Here is a 24,588-nt window from a genome sequence, read left to right on the forward strand (position 1 = left end):
ATTTAGATTAATTTGAATGCATGAAAAAGATTTAAAGTGCAGATGCTTGTGAAGCACAAAGTCAAAAAGGGGGAGATTGAAGATGCAGCATTTGAACAAGTGTTTGAACTACTTTAGAAGGACACAACACTAATACAAGAACAGAGTATCAAGTGATCTATGGCGGCGATTATCAAGACTCATACAGGACTAGAAGGCAAGAGAAACTTCTAGAAGGTCGAAGAGCTTCATGTTTACAATTGGAATGTAAACATGAAGAAATTGAGAAATTTCCTAAACCATAAAGAAAAAGGAAATTGTCCAATTCCTATTAGGATTAGATTAGGTAGTTTGCTAATTAAATAGCTAATACCTAGATCTATAAATAGGGGTGCTATAGCTAGGTTGAGCTTGAGCACAAACAAAAGAAAGTTTATCTAGCTACTAAGTTTTAGTCTAAAAGAAAAAGAGCTAAGAACTTAGGGAGAGCAAGAGAGTTTTTTAAGAAAGTTTTGAGAGATTCGAAAATTGTTTAGAACAAACTTGTAAACAGATTTTCTATCAATCAAAAAGTGTTTAAAGAAATCGTTATTCAAATTTTTCAGATCTTAATTTCTCTCACTTTCATTTCTCTCTTGTATTCTTCTCACCGCCTTCAAACACAAGAAGCAGCGGCAACATGATCAACAGAAACCACCGTCTCCTCCTGGTTTTCCGATCATCGGAAACTTACATCAGCTCGGAGAATTACCACATCAATCTCTATGGAAACTCTCCAAAACGTATGGTCCTGTGATGCTTTTAAAGTTTGGAAGTATCCCAACGGTCGTAGTTTCTACCTCTGAAACTGCAAAGCAAGTTCTGAAAGTCCATGACCTCCATTGTTGTAGCCGTCCAACCTTAGCAGGTACCGTGACTATCACTCAAAGCATACTGAAGTTTTAGATTTTGTTTGTGTATTCGTAGGTTTAAACAAAGGCCAATGATTATTTAGGACCAAGAGCGCTCTCTTACAATTATCTGGACATTGCTTTCTCTCCTTTTGGTGATTACTGGAAAGAACTAAGGAGGATGTGTGTGCAAGAACTCTTCAGCGTTAAACGAGTTCATTCTTTTCAACCCATCAAGGAAGAGGAAGTCAAGAAACTGATCGATACAGTCTCTGAATCGGCTTCTCAGGGAACACCGGTTAACTTGAGCGAGAAGTTTACTGCTTTAACGGTAAGCGTGATATGCAAGTCAGCCTTTGGAGTGAGTTTCCAAGGAACAGTGCTCGATAGTGACAAATTCAAGAAGTTAATCCTCGATACATTTTTGTTTTTGGGGAGCTTCTCTGCCACAGATTTTTTTCCAAATGGTGGCTGGATCATCGACTGGCTCACAGGGTTACAAGGGCAGAGAGAGAGAAGCGTGAGTATTCTTGATGCATTCTATGAACAAATGTTTGATCTACATAAATATGGAAAAAAAGAAGGAGTTGAAGATTTCGTTGACTTGCTCTTGAGGTTGGAGAAAGAGGAAACTGTTATTGGATATGGCAAGCTCACAAGGAACCATATGAAAGCAATATTAATGCATGGTAACTAATTAGCTACATATACGATTCATAATCCAACTTAAACTGTAACACATGAAGTTTCTAAGATTTTTTTTTTTTTTTTTTGGTGTGATCGTGTCACAGAATATTCTTATTGGGGGCATAGGCACATCTGCAATAACAATGACATGGGCAATGACAGAACTTATGAGAAACCCGCGAGTAATGAAGAAGGTGCAATCTGAAATCAGAAGTCAAATTGGTAGCAAGTCAGTGATCAGCTTGAATGACATAAATCAGCTCCATTACCTTAAAATGGTGATCAATGAAACATGGAGGCTACATCCTCCATCGCCTCTTATGGTTCCAAGAGAAGTAATGTCTGAATTTGAGATCAATGGCTACACGATCCCTATCAAGACACGGCTTTATGTGAATATATGGGCTATCGGCCGTTATCCGGATATCTGGAAAGACCCAGAGGAGTTTCTTCCAGAAACGTTTATTAATAGTGGGATTGACTCAAAAGGTCGGAACTTTGAGTTGTTACCGTTTGGAAGTGGTACGAGAATGTGTCCTGCCATGTACATGGGGACAACAATGGTGGAGTTTGGCCTAGTTAATATGTTGTATCAGTTTGACTGGACATTACCAGAAGGTATGGTGGTTGAAGATATTGACATGGAAGAATCTCCTGGACTCAATACAAGCAAGAAAAATGAGCTTGTACTGGTTCCTGTGAGATAGTTAGATCATTGATCACTAAAACTATGTTCTTTTTCCTTGAGATTACAAAATATAATACATCATAGATTGCACTGAATAAAACTAAACCTTGTGTTCCTTTGTTTCTCATCATGATAAGATATTTTTGGTCTAGTTGTGGTTTAGGAGTCTACAGTCTACTGTGACAAATTTTTCATAAACAAGAAAACAAATATCTATATCTTTGAATATAAAACTAACTGTTTTTTTTTAAATATATTAAATATATATTTTTCAATAAAACTAATATAATATATGTAGACAGCAAGAAAAAACAAAAGATAATTTAGGTCCCTAACTTGACACCATTAGAAAAAAAAGACTTTACTATTAAAAAAAATTCAGACAAAGGGGAAAAAAAACAAAATAATTTTCTAAAAATGTAAAATTAAGAATTTTTGAAAATATTAAATATATTTGAAGAAAATAATTTGATGACAGCAAGGAGGTAATACATTTATAACGGTTTCCCTACAGCAATCAAATCCGAAATGGCTAACATTTGGCTTCTCTCACTTATCTTCATCATCTGTATTCTTCTCGCCGTTTGCAACCACAAGAGGCATCGAAAATATCGGCAGTTACCATCTCCGCCAGGCTTACCGGTCATTGGAAACTTACACCAGATTGGAGAATTACCACATCAGTCTCTATGGAAACTCTCAAAGAAGTATGGTCCTGTGATGCATTTGAAACTTGGAAGAGTACCAACAGTCGTAGTTTCTTCCGCTGAAACAGCAAGACAAGTTCTGAAAGTTCATGACCTAAACTGTTGTACCCGTCCAGGCTTGATAGGTACTACTTTTTGTTTCTCTGTTCCATAAGAGTTCAACAAACATCATGAATCTTGAATCTTGGATCTTGATCATTCTTTAGGGCAAAGAGAGCTCTCTTACAACTATTTGAACATTGCTTTCTCTCCTTTTGATGATTACTGGAAAGAAGTAAGGAAGCTTTGTGTTCAAGAACTCTTTAGTACTAAACAAGTTCACTCTATTCAACCCATTAAGGAAGAGGAGGTCAAGAAACTGATCGATTCAATTTCGGAATCAGCTTCTCAGAAGAGTCCTGTTAACTTGAACAAGAAGTGTCTTGCTTTAACTGTAAGTGTAGTATGCAGAGCAGCGTTTGGTGTGAGTTCTGAAGGAACTTTACTTAGCAATGACAGGTTCAACAAGTTAATCCGTGAAGCATTCGAGATGTTGGGAAGTTTCTCTGCCTCAGATTTTATCCCTTACATCGGTTGGATCATTGACTGGTTCACTGGTTTGCAAGGGAGTAGAGAAAAAAGCGCACGAGATCTCGATGCGTTCTATGAACAAGTTATTGATCTGCATAAAGAGGGAAAGGAAGTAGGCAGTGAGGACTTTGTGGACTTGCTATTAAGATTGGAGAAAGAAGAAGCAGTTCTTGGAAATGATAAACTCACAAGAAACCATATCAAAGCAATCTTGCTGGTAACTAAAAAAAAAAAGTTTTAGCATTGATCTCTTATGTCATAGTCATAGTACTTGAGTTTTTGATATGTTTGAATGACACAGGACGTTCTTCTCGCGGGAATGGATACTTCTGCAATAACAATGACATGGGCAATGACAGAACTTGCAAGGAATCCACGAGTGATGAGAAAAGTTCAAACTGACATCAGAACTCAAATGGGAAACAGAGAAATAGTCAGCATGGATGACATAGAACAGTTCCATTACCTGAAAATGGTGATCAAAGAAACATGGAGACTACATCCTACAACACCTCTTCTACTCCCAAGAGAAGTGATGTCTGAAGTTCAGATCGATGGTTACACGATTCCGGTCAAGACACGGATTCATGTAAATGTTTGGGCTATCGGGCGTGATCCCAAAACCTGGAAAGACCCTGAAGTGTTTCTCCCAGAGAGGTTTATGGATAGCGACATTGATGCTAAAGGACAACACTTTGAGCTGTTACCCTTTGGGGGTGGCCGGAGAATTTGTCCTGCAATTTACATGGGGACAACAATGGTGGAGTTTGGTCTGGCTAATCTTTTGTATCATTTTGACTGGAAGTTACCAGAAGCCATGGTGGTCGAAGATATCGACATGGAAGAAGCTCCTGGACTCACTGTCAACAAGAAAAACGACCTTCTACTTGTGCCAACGAAGTATTTAAATCCTTAAAAAACTAAAGTTCATCATAAGGAATAATAAATCTTGATAGAACAAAATCTCATATTACCTTTCTTGTTATGACTTATGAGTATGTTAATTGCAAATTCAACTGAATATGTCATTTCCCTATGCATGATAAGTTTTTCTTGCGGTTCCACTACTGATACTTCCACATTATTTTGCAATTCGTCGGCGTACTTCTCCGCTACAGAAAAGGTAAGAACCACAATAAATCGTTTGGTTATACATGATTCATGAACATGATTACTAGGTAAAGGACCAAGAATCTTTCGTTTATATAAAAAAAAGTACAAGAATCTGTCGTTTCGGTATCTCGACATAATTGACGACGACAATATTTTTCAACTCGGCTAGACGGGCTTCTAGCATATAGAATAGGTTAGAAACTAGAAAAAGTCGTTTCACTGTGCATTAATATTAAAACGATGTCAATATTATGTTAAGAAGAACCAGACTGTGTCGTATCCCTATGCATAAATATATAATGTGTCAATATTAATAAATTCAACAATGTAATGCTCACTGAATTATGTTTTGGTCAATGCAGCACGATATTATTAATTTATGTGATGTGACTGATGTCGTCTTGAGTTGTAAACTTTGTGTATTTATTAATTATTACATTCAATGCGAGTAATAAGAGAAGGTAATCCTTCTGGTGCAAGCCTAGGTGTGACCTAAAAAGCGTTGAGGTTCTTGTTGATTCTTGAAAGTTACATAACGTTCATCAAGCATTTTGCAATGAGTCATTTCTAGGTAATGATATCAAGTTACCAAAAGTTAGTATGACTGAAATAATCAATACTTTTTTTTGTGAGGTAAAAATAATAGTAAATACTTAATCAGTTTGACTTGGTTACAAGCAAGCTGGGAGCTTCTTAAATCATTGAAGCAAATATGTTCTTGGTGGGTTATCTAGTCAGGTAAAGCTGTTGAGATCTTCTGGTTAATCAACAAGTTGAGTGGATGTGGTTTGAAGGAGAATATATATCTAAGCTGACATAATACTGAACACAATGTCATGCATGTTGTTATTGTCATACTCACAAAGCTGTTAAGAATATGAAAGACTTAGTGAAGAATATACTCTACTTAATTTTGGGAAGTAAAGCTCAATTTTTAGATTATATATTGATTCTCGTTTAGTACTGTTAATTCACGTTTGCATCGAGGATGTTTTTCTGATGAAATAAAATTTCTACTAGTGCATTACGAATAAGAAACACTTGGGAGTTGGGTCAAAGTCCATTTAACCAAGTCCAAGTGGTCTGCATGCTGTACATGCACACAGTGAATCGCGACAGGATTGTGACGACTGACGAGTTTACACTTTTATTTGTCCTTTGAACCGAGGCTACATGCTTGTTTAAAACATAAAGTTTAGTAACTTTTGAAGTCTCAGTAACATAAAAAAAAAAAAAAAAAAAAAAAAAAAAAAAAAAAAAGAGAGAAAAAATATATAAAAAGCTACAATTTCTCTATAAATAGATTATGATTAATTTAGCGTAAAATATGTATATGAAAGCACTTCTAAAGTTTTTTATTTTCTATAGATATAGTAGTTGACATGTCGAATTTCTATGGATTTTCATGATACAAAGTCATAATTGTGGTATATATATACTCTTATTTAATAAGGAGGCAAAAAAATGTTAATAGTTAGTTAACGTGGTGATGACTAAGAAAAGTTAGTTAACGTGGCTGAGCTAGGCTCTCTTTTTGTCATCATCAGTTATTATAATTTTAGTCAAATTTTCATGTCGCCTTCATCAATTAAATTAATCAACTGAGCAATTCCCAAAGTTGTATATATATATATTAAGGCATGAGTTTTCTTCATAACTCGGTAAAACAATATAATAACAAAGATGGCTAACATTTTGATTCTATCACTTCTCTTCCTAATCATCTTTCTTCTTCTCACCGCCTTGAAACGCGCAAAGCGGCGACAACATCAACCAATACCGTCTCCTCCTGCTTTACCTATCATCGGAAACTTACATCAGCTCGGAGAATTACCACATCAGTCTCTATGGAGGTTGTCAAAAGAGTATGGTCCTGTGATGCTTTTGAAGCTTGGAAAAGTCCCAACAATCATACTTTCGTCCTCAGAGACAGCAAAACAAGCTCTAAGAGACCATGACCTCCTTTGTTGTAGCCGTCCTTCCTTAGCAGGTGCACTATAAATCAGTTCACATACTTTAAGTCTTGAATTTATACTTCATTCATATCTTACTCCACAGGGGGACGAGAGCTTTCTTACAACAATCGGGACATATCTTTCTCTCCTTATAATGAATACTGGAAAGAATTAAGGAAACTTTGTACTCAAGAGCTCTTCAGTGCTAAGAATATTCACTCAACGCAACCCATCAAGGACGAGGAAGTCAAGAAATTGATCGGTTCAATCGCAGAATCAGCTTCTCAAAAGACTCCGGTCAAACTGAACGAGAAGTGTCTTGCTTTGACTGTAAGTATAGTATGTAGGATAGCATTTGGTGTGAGTTTTGAAGGAACTGTGCTTAGCAATGATGGGTTTAACAAGCTAATCCGTGAAGCATTCGAGATGTTGGGAAGTTTCTCTGCCTCAGATTTTATTCCCTACATCGGTTGGATCATTGATTGGTTCACTGGTTTGCAAGGGAGGACAGAAAAAAGCGCACGAGATCTCGATGCGTTCTATGAACAAGTTATTAATCTGCATAAAGAGGAAAAGGAAGTAGGCAGTGAAGACTTTGTGGACTTGCTCTTGAAATTGGAGAAAGAAGAAGCTGTTGTTGGAAATGACAAGTTCACAAGAAACAATATCAAAGCAATCTTGATGGTAATTAGCTATTTAAATATTCAAAACCTAATGGCAAGAAATATAATCTTCGACTTAGTAATGTTTTCTTGTAACAGGACATTCTTTTAGCGGGAATCGAAACTTCTGCAGGAACCCTGACATGGGTGATGGCAGAACTTGCGAGGAACCCACGAGTGATGAGGAAAGTTCAATCTGAAATTCGAAACAAATTTGGCAAGACAGAACTAATCAGATCCGAAGACATAGATCAGCTCCATTACATGAAAATGGTGATTAAAGAAACATGGAGGCTACATCCTCCAGCACCTCTTTTGCTCCCAAGAGAAGTAATGACTGAATTTGAGATCAATGGCTACAAGATGCAACCCAAGACACAGATTCATGTCAATGTATGGGCTATCGGACGTGATCCCAATACCTGGAAAGACCCAGAGGAGTTTCTTCCGGAGAGGTTTCTTGATAGTAACATTGATACAAAAGGACAGAGCTTTGAGTTGTTACCGTTTGGGGCGGGCAGGAGAATGTGTCCTGCAATGTACATGGGGACAGCAATGGTGGAGTTTGGTCTAGCCAATATGTTGTATCATTTTGACTGGAAGTTACCAGAAGGGATAGCTGCCGAAGATATCGACGTGGAAGAAGCTCCTGGACTCACTGTGAACAAGAAAAATGAGCTTCTACTTGTGCCAGTGAAGTATTTGGGGCATCATGAGACTTCGGAATAAAGTGTAGCATCGTTTATACCTAAACAGAACACGCAATCCCAATGAAAAATAAATGCAGATGAGGGGATTTGAACCTCTGTCCTGAGACTCAATATAAGGCATTCCTCTCCAAATGAGCTATCAGATACATTACAGTAAAGCCTAACTGAATAATTATTAAAAAGGAGTGTGGGGCACGTGCCCCACCCCCTTTGGCTGTAGATTCGCCCCTGCCCAATCCGAAGATCATCTGTTTCTTTTGTTAGCCAATTAAGTGTTTAAGGAAGTGTCTGAAAGAAACTTTTCATTGGTAACGTAACTTGTACGTCAATTACATAATCAGCTTTAAAATCATCCTAACATATGAAATTCCGAATCGCTAATTTGGTTTACTATGCTCCTCGCGCAAAGAATTAACTCGTCGAAATCCTCCATTAGAGAGCCGTTATCTAAGTTCTGATTTCACACTGCCATTGGATGGTAAGAGACTTTGTGTTAGGGTTACGAAATTGTCGGATTCTTTCTTCCTATATAATAAATGAAAATTATTTTTTCCCTAAAATGTAACGTAGATTATTGAAAAGAAATCAAGAAGTAATTAATCTTTTTATAACCTTCTACTAATCATTTTTGAAGCAAATATGATTTTCAAAAATATTTAAAATTCGAATGCAGATAAAGTAAGTAATACAATTTTTTAATGAATAGAATTTTATATTTTATTTAAAGAAATGTTACAGATAACAACTGGTTCATTGAATTTCTATGAGAGGCTGAGTCTGATTACTATAGCTGATAAATTTTTGTAATACCCCCAACCCGCCGCACCGCCTGGTCGAAAACTGCAATCTAAATAACGAATAAAACTAAGTTGGGAAAAACATTAAAGAAGTGAGGAGTGAGTAATTACTCAGTGAAGATCAATTCTGCTCACTATAATATAACTACAACATAACATAGTTAGACACCACACTCTTAAAGCACATCCAGCAATCATAAAGGTTCAATGCAATACTCAACCTAACATATGATTTCAATACTATTTTACACCACATATATTTCTCAAACCATGATTTTCATCAATATACACAATCATCAATTTCGCTAAACTGAAATCTCATCAGCTTAGCCACAAGGATCCCAGCCAATCTCAAGTTCAACGTAACACAAGGCACGCAACCAATCTCAGGTCCGTCAACTTACACGACACGAAACCAATCTCAGCCTCGTCCAGTCACTAGGTACAAAACCAACCTATGGTTCGTCCATCACGTCATCTCATATCATTGTACATAAATCATCATGTCATATATCAATTCATTCTACCATGCTTAAAATCATCCTACCATGTCACAAAATATCAATCCAGGGACATACATATAAGGACATAGTTTCTAAGCCAATTGATATATGGTGTTTTAAGAATATTTTGTCGTTTGTTTAGTATTCATTTTGAGTTGTTTGTCACGTATGTGTCCATATTAATCTTCAGCAGGTGCTAGGAAGTCAGCCGAGTTGGAGACTGTTAGACTAGTTGGGTCAAATTAGTGCGAGAAGTAGAGATAAGGGACAAGGATAGATTAGCCCCTTATACCAACCGATCGATCTCCAATCAAAGGTGACCGATGCATATTTTCTGAAGGAGCGATCGGTTTTTTATTTGGACCGATCGGTCCCTATCTATCACGACGAAGAGTTTAAAATATGAGACTAAAGGACCGATCGGTCCGCTTCTCTGATGGCCAAACCAATTTTCCTTAGCCGGCTTTTATTTCTGTTTTTTTCTGTAATGAATATAAAACCTCCCAAAATCTATATCACAAACTATGTTTGTTTTTCTACAACAAACTACGTTTGTTTTTCTACGACTTGAGACTTTGGGATTTTAGAGATTCATTCATTTTGAGATTTTAGAGATTCATTCATTTTGAAAATTTAGAGAAAAGTGCTCCATCTTGCACAGTCGTGGTCGTCTTGAACAGTCATATTCTGTCTTGCACAATCGTGCTCAGTTTTACACAACTGTGCTCCTTGCGTGCTGAGTCACTCATACTCAGTCTTCTAGAAATTTTAAATCACTTTAAAATAACAAATATAATGAAAGAAATCACATAGATCTAGAAACAAAATATTAAAAATCATAACACAAATATATCTAAAAACAATAAATGAAAGTGAAAAAAATTATTGATGTAAAACAAAACACAAATGCATCTTGAAACAATAAAATAAAATAAAAAGTTCTAAATCTAGATCTCTGATATTTCATTTATATATATAAAAATTAAAATAAAAGAAAAAAACTTCGGTATTTCGTTTTTAGATGTAAGAGATTTTCTTTTATTTCGATTTTTAGTATTTGATTTCTAAATCAATTATTTATTATTTTTGTATCTGTCGACGTTAATTTTTTGGTTCTCGATCTCTGATATTTTGTCTCTAGATTGACGAGATTTTTGTTTTTAGATCTATGTCACATATTGAAGAGTCCCATTTCTATCGATCTCAATGAATCAATAATTATTGTGGTAGATATTTTTTTATAACGAGGAAAAAAAATTGTTAAAAGTTTAACGTGGCTCTCTCTCTTGTCTTCATCAATTATTATAATTTGACAATTTAATTTTCATGTCGTTTTCATCAATTAAATTATTGAAGTGAGCATATATTAAAGTTGTATATATATTATATATATCTACACAACTCAGTAAATTAATAAAATAATACAATATACAAAATGGCTAACATTTTGATTCTGTCACTTCTCCTTCTAATTATCTTTCTTCTTCTCACCGCCTTAAAACATGCACAGCGGCGGCAATATCGATCAATACCGTCTCCTCCTGGTTTACCTATCATTGGAAACTTACATCAGCTAGAAGACTTACCACATCAGTCTCTATGGAAGCTCTCAAAAGAGTATGGTCCTGTGATGCTTTTGAATCTAGGAAAAGTCCCAACAGTTATACTTTCGTCATCCGGAACAGCAAAACAAGCTCTAAGAGACCATGACGTCCATTGTTGTAGCCGTCCTTCCTTAGCAGGTACTAAATAAATCAGTTCACTTACAAAAGTCTTGAATTGTTTAGTTGTTACTTCATTCATATCTCAATCCTCAGGGGGAAGAGAGCTCTCTTACAACAATCGGGACATATCTTTCTCTCCTTACAATGACTACTGGAAAGAAATAAGAAAGCTTTGTACTCAAGAAATCTTCAGTGCTAAAAGAATTAACTCAATTCAACCCATCAAGGACGAGGAGGTCAAGAAAATGATCCATTCAATCGCGGAATCAGCTTCTCGGAAGACACTGGTCAACCTGAACGAGAAGTGTCTTGCTTTAAGTGTAAGTATAGTATGTAGGACAGCATTTGGTGTGAGTTTTGAGGGAACTGTGCTTAGCAATGACAGGTTCAACAAGCTAATCCGTGAAGCATTCGAGATGTTGGGAAGTTTCTCTGCCTCAGATTTTATCCCATACATCGGCTGGATCATCGACCGGCTCACTGGTATGCAAGGGCGGAGAGAAAAAATCGGGCGAGATCTCGATGCGTTCTATGAACAAATTATTGATCTGCATAAAGAGGAAAAGGAAGTAGGCAGTAAAGATTTTGTGGACTTGCTATTGAATTTGGAGAAAGAAGAAGCTGTTGTTGGAAATGACAAGTTCACAAGAAACAATACTAAAGCAATCTTGATGGTAACTATTTAAATATTCAAAACCTAATGGTGAAGAAATTTTGTAACAAAACCTAAGATTCTTGACTTATATATAATATGTTCTTGTAACAGGACATTCTTTTAGCGGGGATTGAAACTTCATCAGGAACCATGACATGGGCGATGGCAGAACTAGCGAGGAACCCGCGAGTGATGAGCAAAGTTCAATCTGAAATCCGAAACAAATTTGGGAAGAGAGAACTAATCAGCTTGGAAGACATCGACCAACTCCAATACTTGAGAATGGTAATTAAAGAAACATACAGGCTACATCCTTTAGCACCTCTTCTGCTCCCGAGAGAAGTAATGACTGAATTTGAGATCAATGGCTACAAGATTCAACCAAAGACACATATACATGTGAATATATGGGCTATTGGGCGTGATCCCAATACCTGGAAAGACCCAGAGGAGTTTCTTCCCGAGAGGTTTCTTGATAGCAAGATTGATACAAAAGGACAGAGCTTTGAGTTATTAGCCTTTGGAAGTGGCAGGAGAATCTGTCCTGGAATGTACATGGGAGAAACAATGGTGGAGTTTGGTCTGGCGAATTTGCTGTACCATTTTGACTGGCAATTACAAGAAGGCATGGACGTCAAAGATATTGACATGGAAGAATGTCTTGGATTCTCTGCGGGAAAGAAAAATGGTCTTCTACTTCTTCCTGTAAAATATTTGGATCAATGATTGAATAACTTTTGCATTTAATCAATCAATGATCAAAATATGCATAGTATGGTTTTTGATTAAATAAATTTTATATTCAATCAAACTACATATAACACTTTGCTAAAACTATTTACGAAGTTGGATATGATTGTAGCTGATTAGCTTGCCTGAATAGTCTACGTTCAATCAATTAGAAAGTTACCCTAGCTTTGCTTACGAAGTTTCACGTTAAGTTTTTGTCGTTCGACTCTACTTTTATATCCCTCATGGCCTCATTGTCTTTAATTAGCTTCCTGGTAACGTAAGGTTTTGATTTTCTCTTTTTAGGTTTAACTAAGTTTGATAACATTAATATTTAGACTATTAAAAAAAAAAAAAGAAAAATCACCAGTGTGAGTTTTTGTCGTTAGACTTTACTTTTACGTCTTCTCTTTTATACCCCTCATTGTCTTTAATTAGCTTCCTTATGGCGTATATTTATTTGATATATTTAAGTAAAAATTATGTATAATTGATAACAATTATGAAATAATATCTTATAAAAAATATTACATTACTATTAATTCATAATATTTCTTTTAGATATATAATATTTTAATATAAAAAAATCAATTGTGCCTAGACGGATTGAACTGGTGACTTCGCATATCCAAACCCAATTCATTTAACGAAACATTTTTATAATCAGAAATTAATGTCATTTTCATATTTAATTGATCACCACCACTTATGTTTATAAAATTTTCACAGTTTTTTTTCTTTCACTACAAGAAAACGCGCTCTTTGAAACGGAAATTTGCGACGATAATATATTCTCGTAAATTTGCTATGGATTTGCGAGTAACTTTTTACGGAGACAAGATTCCTTGCAATTCCCTCTCAAATTTTGCGACGGAATACTCCCTCGCAAATTTGTAAGGGACGTGAAACAGATTTTTGAGACCGAGTAAAACCCTTGCAAATAAAATGGAAATCGCTCGCAAATTTGCGATGCATTAGCGATAACTCATTGCATAGCAAATTTGCGAAGGAGTTGCAGGGGACATAGATGTCGGAAAGCACGTTTTACCCGAGTCTAACTGCTATGTCTTCAAAAATCTAGAGGCCTCGTAAATTTTTAGCAAAAAATAAAATTTTAAAAATATCCCTCGCAAATCCTTTGCAAATATCCCTAGCAAGTCTATGGGACATGAAAACCACAATACAAAACGCTTAGACAAAAAAACACTTTTGCCACCAAAAAAAAAAAATCTTGTGAAAGAAAAAAGGGAATTTTGTTAACTACCACATTTTTTTCAAACTTTTGAGTCTGCCACATTTTAAAAACCTTTTTCTGATCTCCCAAAAGGGATATATAAAAAGACCAAATTGACCTGCATATAATGGCCATAAAAAAAGCATTTGTATAAGCAAAAGGAATATATTATTTTATGATCCCTTATTTTATTCTATTTCTTTATTTGAGACAGAGGTGTTCGGCATGATCCCACAATATTGATACTTAATGTGGATAAAAGGAAGAACAAAAGTGCAAAAAGACAAATAGCTAAAACACAAACTTCATGGACAATAATTATTGCCACCAAAATTTAGTAATATTTTTTTTTGTTTCAAACTTTTGTCCGTCAATATAACTTGGGAAAGCTGATATGATCTAATATGTAAGAGTATAAAAGTTGTCCACTGGATATTTCAATGTTGTCCACTTAAAAGTTCCATGTTGTCTACCAAAAATTTTATTGTTATGTATTTCTCAATTGGTGAACAAGATTTATTTTATGCTAGAATTGTGTATACATAAGATGTAAACTTGTCTATTACTCAAAAACTGGTCCATATATTTCGGTGGGAAAAACATGTTTATAAATAAATTATGGACATTTTGGCTATCACAGTATTACATTTTGTCTTTTGGATAATCCTTTTGCAAAATGTAGTCCATAAAGGATTCATATGGGGTTAAACAAGAAATGAAGTAGAAAGTTGTATTAGAAAAAAAGAAACTAATGTGTCGATATTACTGATTAAACATGGTATAAAAACTGTTAATATTTTTATTAATATGAATCGGTTTTCACTTTATTTTCACTTGCAAATCAGGATAGTAAACTGCAATTTACTAGTATCATTCGATTTTCACTTGTAGTCATGTAGTTTGATAATAAACTAGCTATACACCCGCGGGACTATATTTTTTGTTTAGAAAGGCAAAATAAAATTTATTTATTATATTAACTATATATGTAAATGATATTTTTTGTATTTTTTAAATCTACTATAGTTTTACATCAATTTATTATGTAGTGTTTAATTTCCATTGTCTACATGTAGTGGTTTATATGTAGTGTATAATTTTCATTGTCTACATGAAGTTTAATCAGAAATCTCGACTGTTATTATTGTCTACGGTAAATCAATTGTGTTTAATGTTTAGTATAGTTTTTTTAGAAAATGGATTAATTAAATATAAGATATTTAATGCTAATGGGTGTTGGTCCAATACTTTTGGAAATTTGAATAGGAGAAAATCTTCTTCAATTAGATTCCAAATTTAATATTATTTAGAGTAAAAAAAAAATGTCAATGACATTCCATAAATGTCAATGTAAATAGATCTGAACTTTAGTATTTATTTCATAAATGTCTCCAAAAAAAATATATATATATATATATATAGATATTAACGTTAGTGATTTTCCATTTTTATCAAGTTTATTTTAAATTATTGTAATCAGTGAATCTCCATAAATAATAGTTAGTGTTTTATTTTTAATTTTACTAGGAGGAGTTTTGAAGAAAAACAGGATTTAATCGATTTTTGGTTTGTTAACAAATAGAAGAGATACAATGGAAGACAAAACATCCTTCTTGCATGTGTTGTAAGTTTAATTTGGGAAAAAAAACTGACAGAATATGAAATGACGAGACACATATATATATATATATATATATATTTTTAATTTTGTAAAAGTAAATGAAGTAATGAGAGAGGGATAGTTTAGTCAATTCATGGGATGTACGTGGTAGTCTACAAAAGAAGTTATGGAATGTGGTAGAAACCAATAAATATGTTTTGAAACGTGGTAGATTTATTTAAAAACTCAAGAAAAAAAGCTACAGAAAAAGCCTAGAAAATTTTAAATTTCATAATAATATTTGGAAGTGGGAAGCATGAGATATATACAATACGATGGTGGATGTACATTCATAGAGATCCGGAGACCGGTGATGTGACGAAAGAGTTTTGTGATGGCTTGCGCGGTTTTATGTACCAGACGACAAACCAAGACTTTACTCGTGAAAACAATACAATATTTTGTCCATGTCGCAAGTGCTTAAAAAATAAATATTTGAAATTTAATCTAGTGAAGAAGCATATTTATAATAGAGGATTTATGCCGAATTACTATGTATGGTTACGTCATGGAGATAGTTGTAGCAGTAACGCTGGAAGTAGTAATATAAATTATGTTGTTGATCAACCTAGTAATTATGGGAATCAAGAATCTGATCAGTTTGGTTTTAATGGGTATAACGAGGAAAATAGATTTCATGATATTGTTAATGTTGCATTTCATGAAACTACTGCTGCATTTCATGAGAATAATATGGAACAACCCAAGGTAGATGCACAACGTTTTATGCTATGTTAGATGCTACAAATCCACCTATATGTAGAGAAGGGCATTCTAACTTATTACTGGCATCTAGGATGATGACAATTAAAGCTGATAATAACTTAAGTGAGAATTGCATGGATTCTTGGACTGAACTAATTAAAGAATATTTGCAAGATGATAATGTATCGGCTGAGAACTACTATGAAATAAATAAGTTGGTTGCGAGTCTTGGATTACCATCTGAAATGATTGATGTGTGCGTTGACTATTGCATGATTTTTTGGAAAGATGATGCTAAGCTGCAGGAATGTTGATTTGCAGGAAGTCGAGATATTAGCCTACTGAGGGAAGGACACGAGTGCCATATAAACGAATGTGGTACTTGTCTATTGCTGATAGATTGGAACTTTTCTATCAATCAAAAATGTACTGTAGTGGCAATGAGATGGCATGCAGAACATTCTACTAAAGAAGGAGAAATTACACACCCATCTGATGCAAAGGCGTGTAAACATTTTCAGTCTTGGCTTGTGTACAAATGGTTTTAGTCCATTTGGTATGTTAGGGAGGCAGTATTCTTTATGGCCTGTTATATTGACGCCATACAATATTTCTCCAGATATGTGTATGCGAAGCGAATTACTGCTTTTGAGTATTTTGGTACCAGGTCCTAAGCATCCGAAGTGAGCTCTAGATATCTTATTGCAACCTCTGATTCATGAACTGAAGCAATTGTGGTATGAAGGTGTTCAGACGTTCGATTCCTCGAAAAAACAGAATTTCAATATGCTAGCAGTGCTAATGTGGACGATTAGTGACTTCCTCGCATACGGAATGTTATCTGGGTGGACAACACATGGAAGATTATTATGTCCTTATTGTATATATTAGGCATTTCAGTTAGAGTATTGGCAAAAACCTTGTTGATTTGATTGTTATTGTCGGTTTCTTTCCTTTCAGCATCCGTATCGGAAGAACAAGAAGTTGTTTAGAAAGAATAAAGTTCTGTGTGTTCCTCCACCAACTTACGTCCCTAGCAATGATTTTTTTGAACAAATCGATTACTATGGTGCTCAAGAAACATGTAAATGTGGGGGCAACTGGCACACACCAGCAAACATGGCAAGTGGATATGGAAGCGCTCACAATTGGCATAAGCAGAGTATTTTTGGGGAGCTTAAATATTGGAAAGATATTTTCTTGCGGCATAACCTTGACGTGATGCACATCGAGAAAAACATTTTTTAATAATTTTATCACTATATTTTTGAATGTGCAGGGTAAAACAAAAGATATTATGAAATCAAGGTTGGGTTTGGCAGAAATATGCGCAAGGATCGAGTTATATATTACAAGAGATGGAAAATTAGCAGTACCCCAATTTCGATTGACAACGAAGGCTAAGAAGGTGTTGTTCGAGTGGGTTAGATCTGAAGCAAAGTTTCCAGATGGATTTGTCTCAAACTTTTCAAGATGTGTAGAGCAAGGCCAAAATTTTCAGTGATGAAGAGCCATGATTATCATGTATTCATGCAACGACTACTACCATTTGTATTTCTTGAGCTATTGTCAGGAAACGTTCATGAAGCTATTGCAGGTATATATTTACAAAATATCATATATTTATATAAAGATTATTTAATTAATTCACCCATTAATTGATTATGCATTGGCTCGTAGGAATCATAGCATTTTTCCGGGACTTATGCAATAGAACATTAACCATTGACGGCATAGAGTAGTTACAAAATAATATTCCAGTGTTGATTTGTAAGAGAAAATCTTTCTTCCTACTTTTTTGACATAATGTAACATCTTCCTGTCCATCTACTACATGAAGCAGATCTTGGTGGGCCAGTGCAATTTCGGTGGATGTATCTTTTTAAACGGTTTATGAAATCTCTTCGAGGAAAGACGAAACTATTGCCATAGTTGAGGGATCGATAGTCGCCAGAAGTTTAACAAAGGAAATGCAGATTCATGAAGCCTATCGTAATTTAGAAAAAGCTGACTATGAAGCTGATATTGCTAATTGGTTAAAATACTATGTAAGTATATATATATATATATATAATAATAAACTTAAAAAATATGTATATTATTTATTAACTAATTTAAATAAACTTATGGTATAAATATTTTATTTGTTTATATGGGTTCAAAATGTACGTGGGAATGAATCCTTGCCTCTTTGGTTGCTTGAGCTTGTTCAAGAACCAAGAGCAAAGATCACCACTGCTCCGATTTACTTTACTCACGGTTACACTTTTCATGCATATGCAAATGGAAGTCGAAAAACTACAGCAAATTATGGAATCTACGTACAAGTTGGTGATAGCGATTTTTATGGTGCTTTGCAACAAATAGTAGAAGTTGAAAATCCAGGCCTTATGAATCTGAGATGCGTACTTTTCAAATGTAACTGGTATGATCCATCGCCCCTACTAGGCGTGCAAGTAATTAATTAGGGAGTTGTCGATGTAAATGTGAACAGATCATACGCCAAATTTTAACCTTTCATCCTAGCATCACAATCACAACAAACGAGCTTTCTTTCCTATCCTCGTTTGCGGCCAAGACGTAAAATGTGGTTATCAGTCATCAAAGGTAATCCTCGTGGCCGTATAATCGGGTTAATTAGTTGATGATCAAGTCGTGTTGCAATCGATGAAATTTTTATTCCAAACATATCAACAGAAGATGTTATCCACATTGATCAACAAAACCGACAAGTAGAAGATGTTGGTAATGTCTTTGAAGAAGATGTTGAATTAGACATATTCGAATAGTCCGATGATGGAGTAGGTTCTAATGATGATAATGTGCTTTCTAGTAATACAGAAAATGAATCTCATTGAGTAATTGTAGTTTTTGTTGTTAAAAAAAATATTTCTAAATTTGAGAGGGATTTGTGTTGGTTTTGCGAGGCACTACTAACTGGGCATCACAAAAGACTCTCAATATGTGAGGGATTTGTGATGAAATATCGCAAATACCATGAAAAATTGTATACCCAAAACACGTATGCGAGGGATTTGCGAGTGACTGCTTACTGACCTCGGTAATCCCTCGCAAAATCGTATTCCATAAACACTACTTTGCTATGTAGTTGCGAGGTTTAGATCATTTTCGAGTTTTTTTGGAGGTGCTCCTCGCAAATGGCTTGCAAGAATTCCTAAATATATGAAAATTTATGTTATACTTCTTCTTGTTTTATTGTTTTTAGCGCTTATATTAATCATTTTAGATGTATCTACATGGTATGAATGAGAAAACGTATATATGCTATATTTGACCCTTATATGGTAGCATCACAAGGAGGGCTAACATTTGGTTATTATGTAGTGAACAGATGACATTTGGTTATTAGTCATTAAAGTTAAACAGGTTAGTTGATGATGTGTTGTTAGAATAAGAAAGAGTAGGGGAAGTTTCGATTCTAACCATACCAACAGAAAATGTCACCCACAATTGATCCACAAATTAGAGAAGTAGAAGATATCTTTGATGGATTCATAGAAGTGGTATAACTAGGTGAATTTTTATTATCCAATGATAGAGTAGATTCTAATGAGGATAATGAACTTTATAATGAATCATAAAATGAATATGAATAAATTGTAATGGTGTTTTGTTGTGTTTTTTCTATAATTATATAAATTTTACGATGGTACTGCTATGTAATTGGGAGTCAAGATCATTTGCGAGGCATTTGCGAGGTTTTTGCGAGACATCGTAGCTAATCTCTCGCAAAAATACAACGGATTACCGAGGCTTCCCTTGCAAATGCCTCACAATATATGAAGATTTTTGTATTGCGACTTATTTGCGAGGGTGCCTAGGAAAGCCGTCACAATATTTGCTACGGAATTGCGAGGCTAAATAAGTATATATATATATATATATATATATATGGAAGAGCTAGTTTGAGCGAGCTCAAACCCAGCCGCAACTAAATCCCTAAATTTCTTTCTTCTTCCTTCTTCTTCTCCAGTTAACCTTCTTCTTCTTCTTCTCCAGTTAACCTTATTCTTCTTCTTATCTCAGATGAATGCTCCAAGTCCCTGCAGTGGTGGTTCTCGAGGGACCGCATCTGGGTTCAGGATTCTTGCCATGCAACCTCACAGCATTGATCTCCACAAACTGATTCAACTCCACCCATTGATGCGCCTCCAGCCACTGCTGCATCTCCACCCATTGGTTTGGCTCCAACCACTCCTACATCTCCAGCCATTGATGCGTCTCCACCATCTAGGTCTATGCCTCAATGTGTACACAATATGACGTTTGAGGAGTTACTAGAGACCCCTGGTCGTCAACAGATAACAAGATAATATCTAAATCACCCTCCTTAAACTCTCTGGTAAGAAATTCATTAAGCTGATTTCAATTTTAAATTTGAAATTTGATTTATCGTTTGATTTCATTGTTCCTCTTTGTTGTGAATTCGGATGAACAGAAACAGAAATAAGAAAGCTTTGAAAAAAAAAAAAAAGAGTGTTCTTGAGGCGAATACCCTTTGACTAGGGTTTATATTATTAATCTGATACTCAACCTTACAAACCACTAGTCTCCTTATATAGACCTCAAAAAACCTGATACAATACGAAATAAAAGATATTGTGAATCTTCTAGAATCTATTACACCATACAGGCGGCTGCGCCGCCCCTAAGTTGCCTTGAGTCAGTCTCTACAAAAGCCCAATAAAAGTCTTGTATGCCTTACACAGTCTTTTACATCTTTGTAGACATCTTCAGAGATTTCAAGTCACTTTAACAAAAAAAATCCACCTTGACGACAAAATCTCACTGACTTCAACTTCAACTCCTTGCTAGCTTTTGGGGGAAACCTTTTGTCTTCATCAAGCAATAAAAGACCTGTAGCACATCCAAGCAGTGCTTGAACTTCTCCATGGTGATTGGCTTGGTCAACATATCAGCTGCATTCTCAGACGTGTGCACCTTCTGCAGTAAACTCACACCAAAAACCGATAACTCTATGATCTTGTGATATCTTACCTCAATGTGATTCGTCCTACCATGATACACTTGATTCTTAGCCAGATATAAAGCACTCTGACTATCACAGTGTAGCTGAACTCCACCTTGCTCAACACCCAATTCCATTACAAGTCCTCTAACCCATAATGCCTCCTTAGTTGCCTCTCCAATTGCCATGTACTCGGCTTCAGTGGTTGACATTACAACTACAGACTGCAACACAGACCTCCAACTTATAGGTGCTCCAACAAGAGTAAACACATAACCTGTCGTAGACCTCCTATTATCAAGATCACCTGCATAATCTGAATCTACGAAACCCACGACTTCTGCCTTGCACTCATGTCCTCCAAACATGAGACCACGATCTGTAGTACCCTTCAAATACCTGAGAATCTATTTCACTGCATTCCAGTGCTCCCTCCCAGGTTTATACATATACTTACTGACTTGACTAATAGCTTGAGCCAAATCTGGTCTTGTGCAAACCATCGCATACATCAGACAACCAACTGCACTAGCATAAGGAACTTGTGCCATGTTACTGATCTCCTCATCAGAAATAGGGCACTGACGTGCTGAGAGCTTGATTTTATTCACCAGAGGAGTAGACACAGGTTTTGCATTCTTCATGTCAAACCTTTCAAGTATCTTTTCTATGTAGCTTCTATGAGATAACCACAATCTCTAAGAACTCCTATCCCTGCGAATCTCCATCCCAAGAATCTTCTTTGCAGCACCAAGATCTTTCATCTCAAACTCTTCTCCCAATAGCCCTTTCAACTCAACAATATCATCCATATTGCTTCCAGCAATGAGCATATCATCAACATACAATAACAAAAATATAGGAGAATTGTTACCAACGTTCTTCACATAAACACAACAGTCATATTCACATCTCTGGTACTCTATCTGCAACATGTAAGTATCAAAACGTTTGTACCACTGTCTAAGAGCATGCTTCATCCCGTATAAAGATCTTTTCAGTCTGCATACAAGCGCCTCCCCTCCAGACTTGACAAACCCTTCAGGTTGCTCCATATAGATCTCTTCCTCCAAATTCCCATGGAGAAATGATGTCTTCACATCCATCTGCTCAAGATGCAAATTCCAGCAAGCTACCAGTCCCAACATAACACGAATGGATGTGGGTCGAACTACAAGGGAGAAAATCTCGTCATAATCAACCCCTGCACTCTGTGAGTACCCTTTTGCAACTAGTCTCGTCTTGAAAAGTCACAACTTCCTTCTTAGAGACTCATGTTTTCCTCTTGAAGACCCACTTGCAACCAATTGCTATCTTCCCCTTTGGAAGTGTTGTAAGCTCCCATGTCTGATTCTTGTTCAGACTAACTGTCTCCTCTGTCATAGCAGCAATCCATTCTTCCTTTTCAGGACTGTTAATAGCTTCACGAAAACTAGATGGATCATCTGTACCAATCATCAGAGCATAGCTAGCCATATCTTCATACCCATATCTGACAGGTGCCTTCACTACACGCTTTTCCTTGGTTGCAGCCAGACTCCTCTTTGTACGTATCTGATTACCCTTCTTCCGCACTTTAGGAGACTGCTCCACCTCAGGAGCTTGCTCATCTGCTTCCGCTGCTAGTCTAGCTTCACCAGACTCGTCTTCATCCTCCGCTATATCTGAACCATTATCAGCCTCAATGGTTATAGGAACTCGTTCTGAACTCACCTACAGCAGCTTGTACTGCTCATCAAACACCACAGCTCGGCTGATCACTCTTTTCTTAGCCTCAAGAACCCATAACTTGAAACCTTTCACGCCTTTCTCAAATCCCAGAAAAACGCACTTCTTGGACTTTGAATCCAGCTTTGATAATTCATTGTTGGGAACTAACACATAAGCTGGACATCCAAAGATTCTCAAGTTTGATAAATCAATGTCTACCCTTGTCCATACCTCTTCAGCAACCTTTCCTTCTAAAGAAACCCTTGGCGATCTATTGATGAGGTAGACCGCCATGTATACTGCTTCAGCCCAGAAGATCTTTGGGAGTCCTACATTCAACCGTAAACACCTTGCTTTCTTTGCAATAGAACGATTCATCCTTTCACTTATACCGTTCTATTGTGGTGTTTTCCGCACTGTAAAGTGCCTCTGAATACCCTGCTCCTCACACATCTTCTGAAACTCTCCATTGTATACTTTGTACCATTATCAGATCTCAGATCTTTCATCTTCCTCTCTGTTAGGTTTTCCACTTTAGCCTTCCCAATCTTAAATTTCTCAAAAACTTCAGATTTTTGCCTCATGAAGTAAACCCAAACCTTCTTAGAAAAATCATCTATAAAGATGACATAGTATCTGCTTCCTCCTAATAAATGTTCTTGTGTAGGCCCCCACACATAAGAATGCACATAGTCTAAAAGACTCTTTGTGGTGTGTAGACCTGCCTTGAAAGATGCCTTGGACTGCTTCCCCATCACGCATAACCTACAAAACTTCATCTTACAATTCTTCAAACCATCCAGAAGACCTCTCTTGTGAAGTTCAGACAAACCATGCTCTGCAATATGCCCCAATGGCATATGCCATAGAGCTGTGTTACTAGATTCAGTTACCACGGCTGCAACTCCACCTACAGCCACGTTTCCAAGTAATCGATAAACACTCCCTGCTGTGAGCTGACCCTTCATCAACACCATATATCCTTTGCGTACATTCACACAGTTATCATTATTAGTTTCGAACCTGAATCCGTCTATGTGAAGTGAACTAAGAGATATCAGATTCTTCTTCACTGCTGGAAGATGCCTTACTTCAGTCAAAATCCTGAAAGTGCCATCATGCATCCGAAATTTGATCTATCCAATACCAACAACGCTGCAGCTTCTATTGTCAGCCATTCGAATAATTTGACATATGTCAATATCTTATTAATGGCTAACTTTCGTAACTCTACTTTATATAATAAGATATTTATATACAAATATTAGCCTAGTTAGCAATTTAACATTTAAAAAAATGAAAAAATCTGTTAAAAGTTAAAATATACTGTATAAAAATACATCTATTATCTTTAATACCAAACATAATCTTAAGATATCCTATTACCGATGTAACTAAACAAGTCGACAAAATCTTTTTTAGTTTTCTACGCTACATGTCACTTATGTCTAATAACCGAGGGCATGCGTCTACCACCCAGACTCAATTCTATGACTTATAAAAGTGTTTATTAAAATTGTACTTCTCCAACACCAGCTGTATATTTCGGACCCATTTTGATTTCAAATCGAGAATCTTATCACGGCGATATTATTATTATATTATTTTGCGATTGACATTTATTGAGATTGTTATCATTATATTGATTACCAAACATAATCTTAAGACATCCTATTACCGATGGTAACTAAACAAGTCGACAAAATCTTTTTCAGTTTTGTACACTACGTGTCACTTATGTCTAAATAATCGAAGGCATGCATTGCACCGCATGTAACTTTAACTTATCTACATTATTGGAGCTGTCTATCTAAGATTCTAAGTTATCTTGTCTAAATTTTAGATTTCTAGATATCGGAATCGAATTGCTGAGGATCGTGACGGTAAGAAAGATATGAGGGCTGTGGGGATGGTTTAGTT

At 35.8% G+C, this 24,588-nt stretch overlaps 3 protein-coding genes and 1 pseudogene across 4 annotated transcripts; all 4 read left to right on the forward strand.

The window, feature by feature from the left end:
- Positions 1-392: 392 nt before the first annotated feature.
- On the forward strand, positions 393-2,275 carry LOC104793920 (cytochrome P450 71B36-like; annotated as a pseudogene). The gene is made up of 3 exons (XR_015560348.1): positions 393-886; positions 974-1,553; positions 1,660-2,275. The product of XR_015560348.1 is annotated as a cytochrome P450 71B36-like (transcript).
- Positions 2,276-2,598: 323 nt separating this feature from the next.
- On the forward strand, positions 2,599-4,542 carry LOC104790276 (cytochrome P450 71B35). The gene is made up of 3 exons (XM_010515989.3): positions 2,599-3,076; positions 3,158-3,738; positions 3,823-4,542. Exons 1-3 carry the CDS (start codon positions 2,773-2,775, stop codon positions 4,435-4,437), a joined length of 1,500 nt encoding a protein of 499 aa, XP_010514291.1. The 5' UTR covers positions 2,599-2,772; the 3' UTR covers positions 4,438-4,542.
- A 1,742-nt stretch (positions 4,543-6,284) lies between these two features.
- LOC104790278 (cytochrome P450 71B26-like) lies at positions 6,285-8,093 on the forward strand. The gene is made up of 3 exons (XM_010515990.3): positions 6,285-6,624; positions 6,693-7,273; positions 7,351-8,093. Exons 1-3 carry the CDS (start codon positions 6,318-6,320, stop codon positions 7,978-7,980), a joined length of 1,518 nt encoding a protein of 505 aa, XP_010514292.2. The 5' UTR covers positions 6,285-6,317; the 3' UTR covers positions 7,981-8,093.
- Positions 8,094-10,652: 2,559 nt separating this feature from the next.
- Positions 10,653-12,451, forward strand: LOC104790279 (cytochrome P450 71B26). The gene is made up of 3 exons (XM_010515991.3): positions 10,653-11,003; positions 11,079-11,659; positions 11,752-12,451. The coding sequence occupies exons 1-3, from the start codon at positions 10,697-10,699 to the stop codon at positions 12,364-12,366; spliced, it is 1,503 nt and encodes a 500-aa protein (XP_010514293.1). The 5' UTR covers positions 10,653-10,696; the 3' UTR covers positions 12,367-12,451.
- Positions 12,452-24,588: the final 12,137 nt, after the last annotated feature.

Source organism: Camelina sativa, chromosome 6 (genome assembly GCF_030686135.1).
Source record: "Camelina sativa cultivar CO46 ecotype springtype chromosome 6, ASM3068613v1".
Taxonomy (NCBI): domain Eukaryota; kingdom Viridiplantae; phylum Streptophyta; class Magnoliopsida; order Brassicales; family Brassicaceae; genus Camelina; species Camelina sativa.

Excerpts from the sequence above, each read along its gene's own strand:
- LOC104790276 (XM_010515989.3), top strand. The coding sequence starts at position 2,773 with ATGGCTAACATTTGGCTTCTCTCACTTATCTTCATCATCTGTATTCTT. Across the intron at positions 3,077-3,157 it reads TACCCGTCCAGGCTTGATAG|GGCAAAGAGAGCTCTCTTAC; the intron begins GTACTACTTTTT and ends ATCATTCTTTAG. Across the intron at positions 3,739-3,822 it reads ATATCAAAGCAATCTTGCTG|GACGTTCTTCTCGCGGGAAT; the intron begins GTAACTAAAAAA and ends TGAATGACACAG.
- LOC104790278 (XM_010515990.3), top strand. The coding sequence starts at position 6,318 with ATGGCTAACATTTTGATTCTATCACTTCTCTTCCTAATCATCTTTCTT. Across the intron at positions 6,625-6,692 it reads TAGCCGTCCTTCCTTAGCAG|GGGGACGAGAGCTTTCTTAC; the intron begins GTGCACTATAAA and ends CTTACTCCACAG. Across the intron at positions 7,274-7,350 it reads ATATCAAAGCAATCTTGATG|GACATTCTTTTAGCGGGAAT; the intron begins GTAATTAGCTAT and ends TTCTTGTAACAG.
- LOC104790279 (XM_010515991.3), top strand. The coding sequence starts at position 10,697 with ATGGCTAACATTTTGATTCTGTCACTTCTCCTTCTAATTATCTTTCTT. Across the intron at positions 11,004-11,078 it reads TAGCCGTCCTTCCTTAGCAG|GGGGAAGAGAGCTCTCTTAC; the intron begins GTACTAAATAAA and ends CTCAATCCTCAG. Across the intron at positions 11,660-11,751 it reads ATACTAAAGCAATCTTGATG|GACATTCTTTTAGCGGGGAT; the intron begins GTAACTATTTAA and ends TTCTTGTAACAG.